This window comes from Mustelus asterias, chromosome 3 (genome assembly GCF_964213995.1).
Source record: "Mustelus asterias chromosome 3, sMusAst1.hap1.1, whole genome shotgun sequence".
Taxonomy (NCBI): Eukaryota; Metazoa; Chordata; class Chondrichthyes; order Carcharhiniformes; family Triakidae; genus Mustelus; species Mustelus asterias.
The window spans coordinates 14,404,840-14,420,305 of record NC_135803.1 but is presented as its reverse complement, the minus strand read 5'-3'; the positions used below and the strand labels follow the sequence as shown (position 1 = coordinate 14,420,305).

Here is a 15,466-nt window from a genome sequence, read left to right as displayed (position 1 = left end):
ACCAGATCACCTGTCAACTTCTGTCATTCCAGTGAGAACAAACTGAGTTCATCCAACATCTCAAAGAACAAAGAAAATTACAGCACAGCAACAGGCCCTTCGGCCCTCCAAGCCTGCACCGATCATGCTGCCCGATTCAACTAAAGCCCCCTACCCTTCCGGGGACCATATCCCTCTATTCCCATCCTATTCATGTATTTGTCAAGATGCCCTTAAAAATCTCCTCATAGCTAATACCCTCCAGACCAGGCAACATCCTGGTAAACCTCTTCTGTACCCTCTCCAAAGCATTCACATCCTTCTGGTGGTGTGACAACCAGAATTGCACACAATATTCTAAATTAGGCCTAACTAAGGTTCTTTACAGCTGCAGTATGTCCTGCAAATTTCTATACTCAATGCCGTGAACTGAAGTCCATGTTTACAAAATCCACTGCCTTTCCCTCATCCTATCATCTCCGTCACTTCCTCGAAAAACTCGATCAAGTTAATGAGGCACGACCTCCCCTTCACAAAACCATGCTGTCTATCACTAATAAGTCCATTTGTTTCCAAATGTGAATAGATCCTGTCCCTAAGAATCTTTTCCAATAATTTCCCTACCACTGACGTAAGGCTCACCGGCCTATAAGTTCCTGGATTATTCCTGCTGCCCTTCTTCAACAATGGATCGATGTTGGCTATTCTCAAGTCCTCCGGAACTTCACCTGTAGCCAATGAGGATACAAAGATTTCTGTCAAGGCCCCAGCAATTTCCGCCCTTGCCTCGCTCAGTATTCTGGGTAGATCCCATTAGGCCCTGGGGACTTATCTACTTTAATGCTTTTTAAGACACCCAACACCACCTCCTTTTTGATATCGACATAACCCAGAATATGCGTGCACCCTACCCGAGGCTCCTCATCCATCAAGTCCTTCTCTTTGGTGAATACTGAGGCAAAGTATTCATTTAGTATCTCGTCCATTTCCTCTGGTTCCAAGCATAGATTCCCTCCACTATCCTTGAGTGGACCAACCCTTTCCCTGGCTACCTACCCTCTTGCTCTTTACATACGTATAAAATGCCGCAGGATTTTCCTTAATCCTGTTTGCCAAGGACTTTTCAGGACCCCTTTTAGCCCTCCTAAGTTGTGCCTTTAACTCACCTGATGGCCTGTATCATTAATTTGTCATGCACAATTTCTCAGAGAGGTCTTCAGAGTTCTCATAATGTTGCTTTGAAGAAGAGCAGAGGAGTATTCCCAGAGTCCTGGCTAACATGTAATCACTAAATATTATTTACTTATTGTAGATGTTATTTGGCCATTATCACCTTGCTGTCTTCTGGGGTTTTGCTGTTTGCAAATTGGTTTCTACATTTCTTTACATGACAACAATGATGACACTGCAAACACTTGGATTAGAAAGCACTTTTGGACACTCGGGTTATAAATGCCAGTCCCGCTTTAGGTGGAATATATAATTTTAAAAATCCCCAAAAGCTACATGAAAAATAATCCTAGGATGGCGATCTTATATTGCAGGTACAATTATTGAATAGATAATTAAGCTCTAAGATTATTTCTTTAAAGGTATCCCAAAGGAAGGGTTAATTCCATAGAACCATAGAAAATTACAGCTCAGAAACAGGCCTTTTGGCCCTTCTTGTCTGTGCCGAACCATTTTTTGCCTAGTCCCACTGACCTGCACTTGGACCATATCCCTCCACACCCCTCTCATCCATGAACGCGTCCAAGTTTTTCTTAAATGTTAAACGTGACCCCGCATTTACCACTTTATCCGGCAGCTCATTCCACACTCCTATCACTCTCTGCGTGAAGAAGCCCCCCCCTAATATTCCCTTTAAACTTTTCTCCTTTCACCCTTAACCCATGCCCTCTGGTTTTTTTCTCCCCTAGCCTCAGCGGAAAAAGCTTGCTTGCATTCACTCTATCTAAACCCATCAAAATCTTATACACCTCTATCAAATCTCCCCTCAATCTTCTACGCTCATGGGAATGAAGTCCCAACCTATTCAATCTCTCTCTGTAACTCAGCTTCTCATGTCCCGGCAACATCCTTGTGAACCTTCTCTGCACTCTTTCAACCTTATTTACATCCTTCCTGTAACTAGGTGACCAAAACTGTACACAATACTCCAAATTCGGCCTCACCAATGCCTTATATAACCTTGATGTGGAGATGCCGGCGTTGGACTGGGGTAAACACAGTAAGAAGTTTAACAACACCAGGTTAAAGTCCAACAGGTTTATTTGGTAGCAAAAGCCACACAAGCTTTCGAGGCTCTGAGCCCCTTCTTCAGGTGAGTGGGAATTCTGTTCACAAACAGAACTTATAAGACACAGACTCAATTTACATGAATAATGGTTGGAATGCGAATACTTACAACTAATCCAGTCTTTAAGAAACAAAACAATGGGAGTGGAGAGAGCATCAAGACAGGCTAAAAAGATGTGTATTGTCTCCAGACAAGACAGCCAGTGAAACTCTGCAGGTCCACGCAACTGTGGGAGTTACAAATAGTGTGACATAAATTCTGATTCTAGGATCGCATGATAAAGACTCAGGAGGAAAAAAGCAGAAATATTTATGTGAAATAGTGTGACATAAACCCAATATCCCGGTTGAGGAGCACTTCCTGTTGGGGAGCACTTCAGCGGTCACGGGCATTCGGCCTCTGATATTCGGGTAAGCGTTCTCCAAGGCGGCCTTCGCGACACACGACAGCGCAGAGTCGCGGAGCAGAAACTGATAGCCAGGTTCCGCACACACAAGGACGGCCTCAACCGGGATATTGGGTTTATGTCACACTATTTCACATAAATATTTCTGCTTTTTTCCTCCTGAGTCTTTATCATGCGATCCTAGAATCAGAATTTATGTCACACTATTTGTAACTCCCACAGTTGCGTGGACCTGCAGAGTTTCACTGGCTGTCTTGTCTGGAGACAATACACATCTTTTTAGCCTGTCTTGATGCTCTCTCCACTCCCATTGTTTTGTTTCTTAAAGACTGGATTAGTTGTAAGTATTCGCATTCCAACCATTATTCATGTAAATTGAGTCTGTGTCTTATAAGTTCTGTTTGTGAACAGAATTCCCACTCACCTGAAGAAGGGGCTCAGAGCCTCGAAAGCTTGTGTGGCTTTTGCTACCAAATAAACCTGTTGGACTTTAACCTGGTGTTGTTAAACTTCTTATTATATAACCTTACCATAACACTCCAACTTTTATACTCGATACTCCGATTTATAAAGGCCAATGTACCAAAGGCACTCTTTACGACCCTATCCACCTGTGACGTCACTTTTAGGGAATTCTGTACCTGTATTCCCAGATCCCTCTGTTCAACTGCACTCTTCAGACTCCTACCATTTACCCTGTACCTTCTACTTTGGTTTGTCCTTCCAATGTGCAATATCTCACACTTCCGAAATATCTGTGTTGGTATACATTGTGATGTTCAGTGTGATGCCACAGAGTTTTCACAGCTTTTTCAGAGGACACCTGCTCGGACCCTGCCCTATACAGGTGATATCTGATGCCTGTCATCAGGGCAAACAACAGCTCTTTAACCATTGCAATTGAAGGAATTTCCATGCGACATTCAGGATTTTTGTTCCAGCGTGCCAGTTCCACTCTCGGGATGAATTCCGGGTTGGGAACCTGGAAATGCTGGTGAGTGGGATCCTGAGGGAGATTTTGGAGGGAGTGGCCAATAAAATGGCTGCCATCAGGAGCCCCATCCAATTAAAGATGGTGGATGGGCTCTTAAGTCTGAGGGCCAATAGGAAACCATCCAGCACTAAAAGCCTAACAACTTCACAGTCAGAGCTGAACGTTGCTGAAGTGTTTAAGGTGGTGCAAGGGAGCTTCCATTCCCAGTAGCTGGCTGAAAACTGGGATACCGGGGACTGAAATGATTCGAGCTGTTGGAAAGGACGTGTGAAAGCCCTCCATGGTGACGGCACTATCAGAGTTGAGGCGTTCCCATTGAATGGAGCCTCCATTCCTGATGGCTATCTGGGAGGCTGCCTCTGTTCCACAAACAGCCCATGGACTCAACAAGGGCCCCTGACACTGGTGAAAAAATCCAGGTGATGTCGCCGGAGTGCCCTTAACTATGTTCGTCAGATAACCAGCCCCGTTGTCATCTGCCTTAACCCCGCTTCCCAATGGGATTTCTCTCCTTTTTTTAGGCCTACTGGCTTCATGGGCTGTTAAAAATTCTGCTGTGGGTAGAATTGGTGTAAACCAGGGAGTATAATTTAGAATTAAATCATATATAGAACCTATCATAAGGAGAGTGGAAGAATGATTGGATGCAGTGACAGAGATTAGAGAATCCAATAGCAAAAGTACAATAGATTCATTTCATTTTCTTTAAAACTCCCACACAAATTCTGAAAGAATGAGACGCCACACTTTTAAAATTAAATTTTGCGGGCCATGGACTCTTTAATTATGACTTTTACCATTTTAGGAGAAAAAAACACCTACACCTGAACTCAGAGGTAAAGTCACAATAACTTATCTTGGCGTAATGATAAGAATAAATTAATAGGATGTCATTCTATACCACACAATGTGGATTGGTGTTTATACTCAAACAATACATTTTCTAACAGTGGCTGCGGTGTTGGGGGGGGTGTGTGGGGGGGGTCTGGGTAAAATGCTCTTTTGGAGAATCGTTGCAGATGCAATGGGCCGAATGGCCTCCTTTACCATATCAATTCTGTGAATTGACCAGTGTAAGCATTTCTGGAGGGCAATTGTTGACAATTTGTCATCCTTTTTCTTTCCAACTCCCCCTCCACACCTCCCCGCCCCCTGCCCCCCCCCGCCCCCGACCCAGTCTTCTCCTAACTCACCCATCCCACGAGCTACTTGTGTCATAGGAGTTGCAAGCAACCGACATGTCTCATTCTTTTCATTTCTTTCCCCTGCCCACAGCAAATTGCACCTAATGACGAGGCGGTCGTGACATTACTGTGTGAGTGGGCAGTGAGTTGCAAGCGGTGTGGGAAACACAGAGCTATGGCAGTAGCAAAACTCCTGGAGAAGAGGCAGGCTGAAATTGAGGCTGAGGTTAGTAACAAGTCTGAAACCTGGAGAGAAGAAAGTTAGATATTGTCAATCCTCTCTACATCACTGTTGCTACTCTTTTTGACAACATTTCAAGCCTCTTTAAACCTCAAGGGAATATATGTTCGTTGAGAACCAGTCTCCCACTAAACATTTGTCCTTTGAATGTGAGGGGTACGAGTGTTTAATATCCAACGTTAGGTATTTTTGGTGGCACCTTGACACAGTGGTTAGCACTGCTGCCTCACTGCGCCAGGGACACGGGTTCAATGCCTGGCTTGGGTCACTGTCTGTGCGGAGTCTGCACTTTCTCCCCGTGTCTGCGTGGGTTTCACCCGGGTGCTCCGGTTTCCTCCGTCAGTCCGAAAGATGTGAGAAATTAGGTTTATTGGCCATGCTAAATTCTCCCTCAGTATACTCGAACAGGCACCGGAATGTAGCGACTAGGGGATTTTCACAGTAACTTCATTGCAGTGCTAATGTAAGCCTACTTGTGACACAAATAAATAAACTTAAACTTAAATGTAACAAATACAGAAAGTGCTGTAAATACTCAGTAAGGATGGCAGCATCTGTGGAGAAATAGAGTTAACGTTTTGAGTCAAATATGACCCTTACTCGGAACTGGGTATGTAATATCGGAGAGTGGGACAATTCCTCATTTCAAACACCCAGTCTTAACATCAAACACTCCCAAATTGATATAGACCCCAGCCACATACCACTGACATTGGTTCAGATCAGGGCAGCAGGGTGGCACAGTGGTTAGTACTGCTGCCTCACAGCACCGGGGACCCAGGTTCGATTCCGGCCTTGGGTCTGTGTGGAGTTTGTGTGTTCTCCAAGTGTCTGCGTGGATTTCCTCCGGGTGCTCCAGTTTCCTCCCACAATCCAAAGATATGCGGGTTAGGTTAATTGGCCATGCTAAATTGACCCTGGCGTCAGGGGGATTAGCTGGGGTTATGTAAATATGTGGGGTTACAGGGCCTGGGTGGGATTATGGTCGGTGCAGACTCGATGGGCTGAATGGCCTCCTTCTGCACTGTAGGGATTCTTTGGATTCGATCTCAAATGTTACAGGGTCACCAGAGATCTTTTTTGTTTTTCACACCAACTATCCGTACAGATTTTCTGCACCTTGTATCAAATGAAAATGCAGCACGTAGAATAGTAATTGCGCACTGCAGAGCATGTTTTATATCAACTTAGGTAGTTGCGAGGCAAAACTACTACTTAGTTAGTTTCAATTTTACAAAATGCGGTATACAAATCCTATCTATTCAGATGCTAATGTGTTTTCTTTGTAGCGATGTGGAGAGTCAGAAGTCTTGGATGAAAAGGAGTCGATTTCCTCTGTGTCACTTACCGGCTCGAGTCTTCCTGTATTTCAGAACATCCTCCTTAGGTTCCTGGATACTCAAGCTCCCGTATTAAGTATGTATTGACTATTATCTCTCTCATTCTCATTTATCTCTACCAGAATGATAGGGAGTGGGATAGCTTGATCTTGGTTTTGGACAAAGCTCGGCACAACAGAGAGGGCCGAAGGGCCTGTACTATGCTGTACTGTTCTATGTTCTATATGTTCAGTCTACAGCTTAGAGAAGGGGAGAATTTGTGTCCACCATGCACCCAAAGTTGTCCTACAACAGAGTGCTGGGAGAAGTGGACTGCCTTGGGTTGATTCTTCCTCCCTGTGGGCAAAGGGCTGGAATTTCATAGAATCATGGAATCGCTACAGTACAGAAGGAGGCCATTCGGCCCATCGCGTCCGCACCGACAACAACCCCACCCATGCCCTACCCCTGTAACCCCTCATATTCACCTCGCTAATCCCTCTAAAGTAGGCATCCTGGGACACTGAGGGGCAATTCAGCATGGCCAATCAACCTAACCCTGCACATCTTTGAACTGTGGGAGGAAACCGGAGCATCCAGAGGAAACTCACGCAGACACGAGGAGAACGTGCAAACCCCACACAGGCAATGACCCAGGCCGGGAATCGAACCCCGGTCCCTGGCGCTGTGAAACCGCAGTGCTAACCACTGCTACCATGCTGCCCTCGGGTGGGTGATTGACAGAAGTCCTGGAGAATTTGAATAAAGGAAAAAAAAAGTAATTTACTCTACTTGTCCATGGTTTCTCTGAAAGTTACGGTTCGAGACTGAAAAAGCCTAAAAGGAAATTCAGGGCTCCAGTCTCTTCTGGACAAGCCCTGCTTGACCAGTCTCACTGGGACTAGGAATTTAACATGGGGAAAGATCATGATTGTGATCTTCGCTTTTCACCATTTTGTAGCCATTTTGTATGCTTCTATACTCTGTGCTATCATGCTGGAAAAATAATATCACCCAAGTAGAAACTTCTTGTGAATTAGTCTCTGGGGCATCAGTAACTTCAAATCACTGAGGTTTCTCCTCATTCAGAAGCTGTTCATTCCCATTTTCTAATTGCGTTTTGAGCACTAGATCTACACTAGCTATTGCAGGCATAATTTGATTTAAACAGTGTTCCATGCTTTGTTTAGAGTCATAGAGTCATAGAAGTTTACAGCATGGAAACAGGCCCTTCGGCCCAACTTGTCCACACTGTCATTTTTTTTAAACCCCTAAGCTAGTCCCAATTGCCCGCATTTGGCCCATATCCCTCTATACCCATCTTATCCATGTAACTGTCTAAATGCTTTCTAAAAGACACAATTTTACCCACCTCTACTACTGCCTCTGGCAGCTGGTTCCAGACACCCACCACCCTCTGCATTCCCTGTTTGAGCAAGGGAATGCAGTGCTGTAGTGGTATTGTCACTGGACTAGTAATTCAAAAGACAGGTTAATGCTCTGGGGACCCAGGTCCAAATCTCATCACGGCAGATGGTGAAATTTGAATTCAATAAAAATCTGGAATTAAAAGTCTAATGATGGCCATGAAACCATTGTCAATTGTCATAAAAACCGATCTGGTCATTAATGTACATTAGGGAAGGAAATCTGCCGTCCTTATCAAGTCTGGCCTACATGTGACTCCAGAACCATAGAATCCCTACAGTACAGAAGGCCCATCTGTAACCCCACACACTTACCATGGCTAATCCACCTTACCTACACAGCAATGTGGTTGATTCTTAAATGGCCTAGCAAGTCACTCAGGGCAATCAATGCTGGCCCAGCCAGTGACACCCACATCCTCTGATAGTATTAATAAGATTCAGGAGGAATCTTTGGGAAATCTGCTTTTTTCATAATGGAAGCAAAATATTGAGGATGTGAAATTACTGGAAACTAATTATCCAATGTGAAATGTTAATTTTGTTTCTCTCCACATTGCTACATGGTTTGCTGGGGTTTACAATTACTTTCTGTACCTCATGCGGTTTCACCTGGGAGAGGTACCTGTTCCAGGGTTGCTGCATTTGGAACTCTGCCCCCAGTGTTAATTGGTGCCAACATGATTTCTTTCAGTTGCTGTACCTTATTCTCTGACTCTCTGACAACTTTTGCTGAACAGAGGACTTTGAGTTGCATCAACTCTAATTCTGTTATTTATTTGATTATTCATTTTTATATCCATAGAATCCCTGCAGTGCAGAAGGAGGTCATTCGGCTCATTGAGTCTGCATTGACTCTGAAAGGGGAGTGTATCTAGGCCCATCCCTCCCCCCACCATAATCCTACAATCTCGCATATTTACCATGGTCAATCCACCCAACCTGCGCATCTTTGGGCTGTGGCAAGAAACTGGAGCACCTGGAGGAAACCCACACAGACACTGGTAGAACGTGCAAACTTCACACAGACAGTGACCCAAGGCTGGGATCGAATCCGGGTCTCTGGCGCTGTGAGGCAGCAGTGCTAACCACTGTACCACGCATCTTTCTACTGCTGTTCTTCCCTGTTTGGGAAAGATGAAACCTTGAGTTCATCTTTCCACTCCCACTCTGACCTCCCCTGTCCTTGACCTCCCGAACTCTTCCATTGAAGCTCAGTGCAAACTTAAGGAACAGCACCTTGTCTTTTGATGAGGCTCTTTACAGCTTTCTAGCCTCAATATTGTATTCAACAATTTTAGATTATGGTCACTGTTTCCTGACCAGGCAACTGGTCTTAGTTTTGCTGTTACCGTTCACACCTCTTTGAGGTCCATCTGTTGTTTCTTGTCCGTGACCTGTTACCACCCACTTTGCTTTTGTTATTTAAACCCTCCTGTCTTCCATCCTATTTTGGAACTTCCCTTTATTCATTCCTTCCATACTCATCTTTTTCCCTGGCTCTGTACCTGCTTAAAATCCTATTCATTTTCAAACTTCCTTTCATTCTGATGAAAGGTCATTGACCTCAAACTGACACTTAGTGATTTGGGTGGGGGCGGGCAACTCCCTTTTACCAACTAATCAGATCACTAAACTTATAACTGAAAAAACCCCAGGAAAATTAGATTTACCACTTACCCCTTTAATTACCACACTGTTCCAAATTACCAAGTTTCAATCCCACTCTGGCTGCCTCACTCAGGCTGTCTCCCACTTCACTTGTGGAAAGCTTACTGAGAGTGCGCTTATGCCTCTCTTATAAGTTTTTTACACAGAGGGTGGTGGGTGCCTGGAACTCGCTGCCAGGGCGAGGGGGTGGAGGCAGATACGTTAATGACTTTTAAGGGGCGTCTTGACAAATACATGAATAGGATGGGGTTAGAGGGATATGGTCCCCGGAAGGGTAGGGGGTTAAAGTTTATTTATTAGTCACAAGTAAGGCTTTCATTAACACTGCAATGAAGTTACTGTGAAATTCCCCGAGTCGCCACAGTCCGGTGCCTGTTTGGGTCAATGCATCTAACCAGCGCGTCTTTCAGAATGTGGGAGGAAATCAGAGCACCTGGAGGAAACCCACGCAGACACGGGGAGAACATGCAAACTCCACACAGACAGTGACCCAAGCCGGGAATCGAACCCGGGTCCCTGACGCTGTGAAGCAGCAGCGCTAACCACTGTGCTACCGTGCCGTCCCTTACCTCCGTACCGTGATACAACGTATGTACCATGCCGTACAAAGGTTGAAAAATGTTTTAGTTCAAACGGGCAGCATAGTCGGTGCAGGCTTGGAGGGCCGAAGGGCCTGTTAAAGCGCTGTAATTTTCTTTGTTCTTTGAAACAATGGCTGGAATTTTACCATGCTGCCTGCCATGGGGATAGGAGCGGGCAAGGGGCGGACCATGGAAAGGTCCGTTGATCTCGGGCAGGATTTGGGACGAGGGAGGCCGTAAAATCCCGCCCAATGACTCTGTTTCCCACTCCACTGATGCTGCCCGATCTACTGAGTATTTCCATCATTTTGCGTCCTTATTTCAGTTTCCAGCATCCACAGAATTTTGCTTTTATTAAACTGTTGGGTACGAGTGGCGTCCCAAAAGTACAGGGGTTGAAAAACGCCAAAGTTGGAAGAGTTTGTGTGGTTCATGTTTGTTGTACTCAGGATACATGGTTGAACTTTTTAAATGATGTTTCATTGACATACCTGCTATTGTATGGAGAGTTTGAGTACTCACTCTTTGTGTTTGTCTGTGTCTGTATGCACTAGCTGATCTTAACAACGAGAATGAGAAAGCAGAGTTTGTGAATCTTGTGCTGCTGTTTTGTGAGTTCATCCGCCACGACGTATTCTCGCACGATGCGTACATGTGCACGCTCATATCCCGTGGAGACCTCACCTCCGTCACCACTGCAGCAAGGCCTCGATCGCCGACTGTGGATAATTCCGAGGAGCACTACTCAAAGGAGCATGACGACAGCCTTCATGGTGCAAAGCTGGAGGTAAGGTCTAACTCCTTGTGGACTGGCTGGGAGTCATAATGACATGAAAATGCCCATTTTAAAAATCTATTTGGTACGTGGCTGTGCTCCTGATGCCTTTTCTCACATTAACTACCTTATCATCCAGTGATTTCCAATTAGTCAACTCTTTGTGATGAGGTCTGTGTACTTCAACTAGGACCGAGCAAATGAATGACTGTCATAGAGTCACAGAGGTTTACAGCATGGAAACAGGCCCTTTGGCCCAACTTGTCCATGCCGCTCTTTTTTTCAAACCCCTAAGCTAATCTCAATTGCCTGCATTTGGCCCATATCCCTCTATACCCATCGTACCCATGTAACTGTCTAAATGCTTTTTAAAAGACAAAATTGTACCCGCCTCTACTACTACCTCTGGCAGCTTGTTCCAGGCACTCACCACCCTCTGTGTGAAAAAATTGCTCCTCTGGACACTTTTGTATCTCTCCCCTCTCACCTTAAACCTATGCCCTCTAGTTTTAGACTCCCCTACCTTTGGGAAAAGATATTGACTATCTAGCTGATCTGTGCCCCTCATTATTTTATAGAGCTTTATAAGATCACCCCTCACCTTTGCTCCAGAGAAAAAAGTCCCAGTCTATCCAGGCTCTCCTTATAACTCAAACCATCAAGTCCTGGTAGCATCCTAGTAAATCTTTTCTGCACTCTTTCTAGTTTAATAATATCCTTTCTATCAAAGGGTGACCAGAACTGTACATAGTATTCCAAGTGTGGCCTTACCAATGTCTTGTACAACTTCAACAAGACGTCCCAACTCCTGTATTCACTGGACTGGAATGACTGGAATCATAGAATCCCTATAGTGCAGAAGGAGGCCATTCGGTCCATCGAGTCTGCACCGACAACAATCCCACCCAGGCCCTATCCTTGTAACTCCACGTATTTCCCCTGGAGGTGAGACTGCAATTCAGTGAAGATCGTAGGCTTAATTTAATAATGGCGTGATTTAGCAGTCAGTGAGAGTTTGATGAGAGTAGCATAAGTGTCCTGTTGATTTATATCTTTGGGCCTTGTGAATGTTTTGTTTGGCACACATTTATGGGATGTCTCCGTGTTGGGATGTGCTGAGAACAGGGAACCTTGATATGACTTTGGGTGGGATTTACCAGCACCCCCTTGCTGATGGGTTTTGTCCGGTCCTGCTGAAGTTCATAGAAATCATAGAAACCCTACAGTGCAGAAGGAGGCCATTCGGCCCATCGACCACAATCCCACCCAGGCCCTACCCCCACATATTTACCCACTAGTCCCTCTAACCTACGCATCTCAGGACTCTAAGGGGCAATTTTTTTTTTTAACCTGGCCAATCAACCTAACCCGCACATCTTTGGACTGTGGGAGGAAACTGGAGCACCCGGAGGAAACCCACGCAGACACGAGGAGAATGTGCAAACTCCACACAGACAGTGACCCGAGCCGGGAATTGAACCCGGGACCCTGGAGCTGTGAAGCAGCAGTGCTAACCACTGTGCTACCGTGGACTTTTGGCGGGCTCACCGTACCCGCCGTGGTAGGGCCCACCATGCTAAGGCCGGAGAATCCCAGCCTTGTGGGTTGTTATGATGTAAAAGGCAGGAGTACATGCTTCTTCACCTTTGGTACTTCATCAGTATCTGTTCCTTTTCTAAGTAATACACTGTATATTGGTGCTGTTCCCTCTGTCACACAGTCACCCAAGGCTGGAATTGAACCCGGGTCCTGGCGCTGAGAGGCAGCAGTGCTAACCACTGTGCCACCGTGCCACCCCTTGGTTCAGGGAGGAAGGCTTTTACTTTTTTGGTCCCTTGATTTGGACAACTATTCCTTCATTGTAGCTGGGCTAAAGTCCTGGAATTCACCACCAGACATCATTGTGGCAGCATCATTACTACAAGAACTAGTGTTATAAGAAGGTCCACCAGCACCAGCTTGCACTCTAAAGGATAAATTGCCCTTGCTCATAATCTCGAAAATAAATAAACTTTATCAAACAATGGCCTGTTTGTACTGCATTGTGTGAATCTTCTGAGAGGGATTAACAGGGAAGATGCTGCGAGGATGAATCCAGAGAAATCTAGAACTAGAGAGTCCTAGGTAAGTTCGAGATGAGGAGGAACTTCTTTTGCAGAGTTGTTAGTCTTTGGAATTCTCTTCCACAGAGAGCAATGGAGGTTGGGCCATTGAATATATTCGAGGCTGAGTTAGATAGGTTTTTTTGCCGATGCAGACACGATGGGCCAAATGGCCTCCTCCTGCGCCGTAACAATCCTGTGATTCTTTTTACTGGATCAGTGCAGTGTGGTGGGAGAGGGCATCGTTTAATTGTTCAGACAGCAGAACCAGGAAAGTTGTCTGCACGTATCAACTGGCTTTCCAAACATCTTCCCTATTTGAATTGACTCCTTTTCATGGCATCAACAAACCGTGAGGGCAGGTTGCTGAAATAAATGATCGAATCTGTCAATTTGCTAGATTTGGCGAGGCTTCCATTATTAGTTGTACTTTTTACACACTAGGTTTGAATAGACATTACAGAAGCAATCTGTCTTTTTGTATTTGCTGCCAAAGTTATTGATGACACAAATTGAATGTAAAAAAAAAATCCACAGATAAATTTTATAAGGTTCACATCTCAACTTGACTCTAGTCTGTTTATGTGTGAGACTGCCCACTAGACAGACAATTCAGCAATAAAGTGAACTGGTCCCACAAGCAGCAGTGTGATATGACATTAGTGATGTTGGCTTAAGGGTAAATAGGGACTAGGATACCAGGGAAGTTGCCCCTTCTCCTCTTCTAAAGGTGCCGTGAGGTTTTTTTCGCCCAGCTAAGCGAGTACACAGGGCCTTTGTCTCACCCGAAAGATGGTGTGCTTCTCTCTCAGTGCTGGAGAGTCAGCTTAGTTTATGTGCTGAAGCCAGTGAAGTGGAACTTTTTGACTGGGACTGAGTGCTGCCACGGCTGACACTGTGACTATATGTGACGACAATTCAGATGTAATTGATTAGCTGTAAAGCACTTTGTGAAAGTGCTGAGGCAATGAAAAGCCCTAAATAAACGCCCAGTCACTCTTCCAGTAGCCTGCCCATTATATTGCATTTAATCTCATTGACGAACCAGCATTAACAAATTTCATACTAATGGAGGGGTAGGAGTTTTCCGATTGAATTCAACTGAGCCAAATGTACTACTCCCAGCCTCTGCAAACCACTAACTTATGATCAGTAAGGGCCTTTATTGAAAATGTAGACAGATTAGAATGAGTTCTTGATAATTCTCTTGTGGAACATTGTAAACATAGAGCATTCAATTACAGCATCAATAGTGATTGAATGGTGATGTTCAGGTGATCCTTCCCGCGGGGTAGGCTTGGTTTTTCACAAGCTACCTATCGTTTTAAATTTTTTAAATTTGTTGGTCATGCAGTCTGCAAAATGCATTGCAGAATTTTCAAAGCGGCTTTCCTATAAAAGAATTGGTGTGTGTTTTCCTTCTGGCTGGCAGTGCTGTGTGTTTTATTATATTACCGTGAATCATTCGCAAGAACATAACGACAAGGAGCAGGAGTATTCCATCTGGCCCCCCGAGCCTGCTCCGCCATTCAATAAGATCATGGCTGATCTTTTCGTGGACTCAGCTCCACTTACCCGCCCGCTCACCATAACCCTTAATTCCTTTACTGTTCAAAAATCTATCTATCCTTGCCTTAAAAACATTCAATGAGGTAGCCTCAGCTGCTTCACTGAGCAGGGAATTCCACAGATTCACAACCCTGTGTGTGAAGAAGTTCCCCCTCAACTCAGTCCTAAAGATTCGCCATGATAGCAATCAAATAAAGTACGTTCTCTGGGAGACATTATTGAGTCACTTGTAAAATACTATTTCTCATCTTGATGCTTCGGAAATTTTGACCTGAAGAATGAAACAGAATAGCTGGTGGTCTCCCACCAGGATTTGGGTAAAATTATCACCAATTTGGGTAGGGTTGGGGGTAGGGGCATGAGGGTGGAGGAGGAAATCTAATCAGTTTTTTTTCCCAAGTATAGGCATTCTTTTAAAGATAATAAATGTTCCTTTGTTCTGAGAAAACATGATATAAATAATTCTTTGACAGATTGTAATAATTTTAAGATGTCTGCAAAACATTGGAGGGAACTTTATGTGGAGGTGCTGCTCCTGCGCCCTGGGTGAAACGTCGCGCCCTGGGTGAAACATCAGGCCTGAGCTGCTTGGCAGGGTTGCCATTCAGCATTTTTACAGCTGTCAGCACCCTCAGTTGACTCAGAGTGAGACTTCGGCCACCATCTGGGAGGAGGTCTTGTCTCCAGGAACCACTGGCCATTCAAATGGCTGGTATCTCTCTGGTCCCAGCAATGGCACCAGGTGCGGTGGCCTCTGCTCCGACTACACAGTGTCCCCAACTGAAGAGGAGCCGGGTTTCTGGATGCCCGGTGAGGCCTGGGGTTCCGCTGAGGACTGGTTGGCAGGCTCGGGTGAGGGGACGCAGGATTCTGGAGGGTTGGGGGTGGGTAGGGGAAATGGGGTGACTATCTAGGCTGG

General features: G+C 45.1%; 1 protein-coding gene across 1 annotated transcript in view; it reads left to right on the top strand.

Moving 5' to 3' along the window:
* LOC144487108 (mediator of RNA polymerase II transcription subunit 12-like protein) overlaps positions 1-15,466 on the top strand; it is a 596,823-nt gene that overhangs the window by 135,703 nt on the left and 445,654 nt on the right. Inside the window, 3 exon segments of the mRNA XM_078205170.1 lie at positions 4,954-5,088; positions 6,393-6,519; positions 10,656-10,888. Of these exon segments, the coding sequence (XP_078061296.1) occupies positions 4,954-5,088; positions 6,393-6,519; positions 10,656-10,888 (495 nt within the window).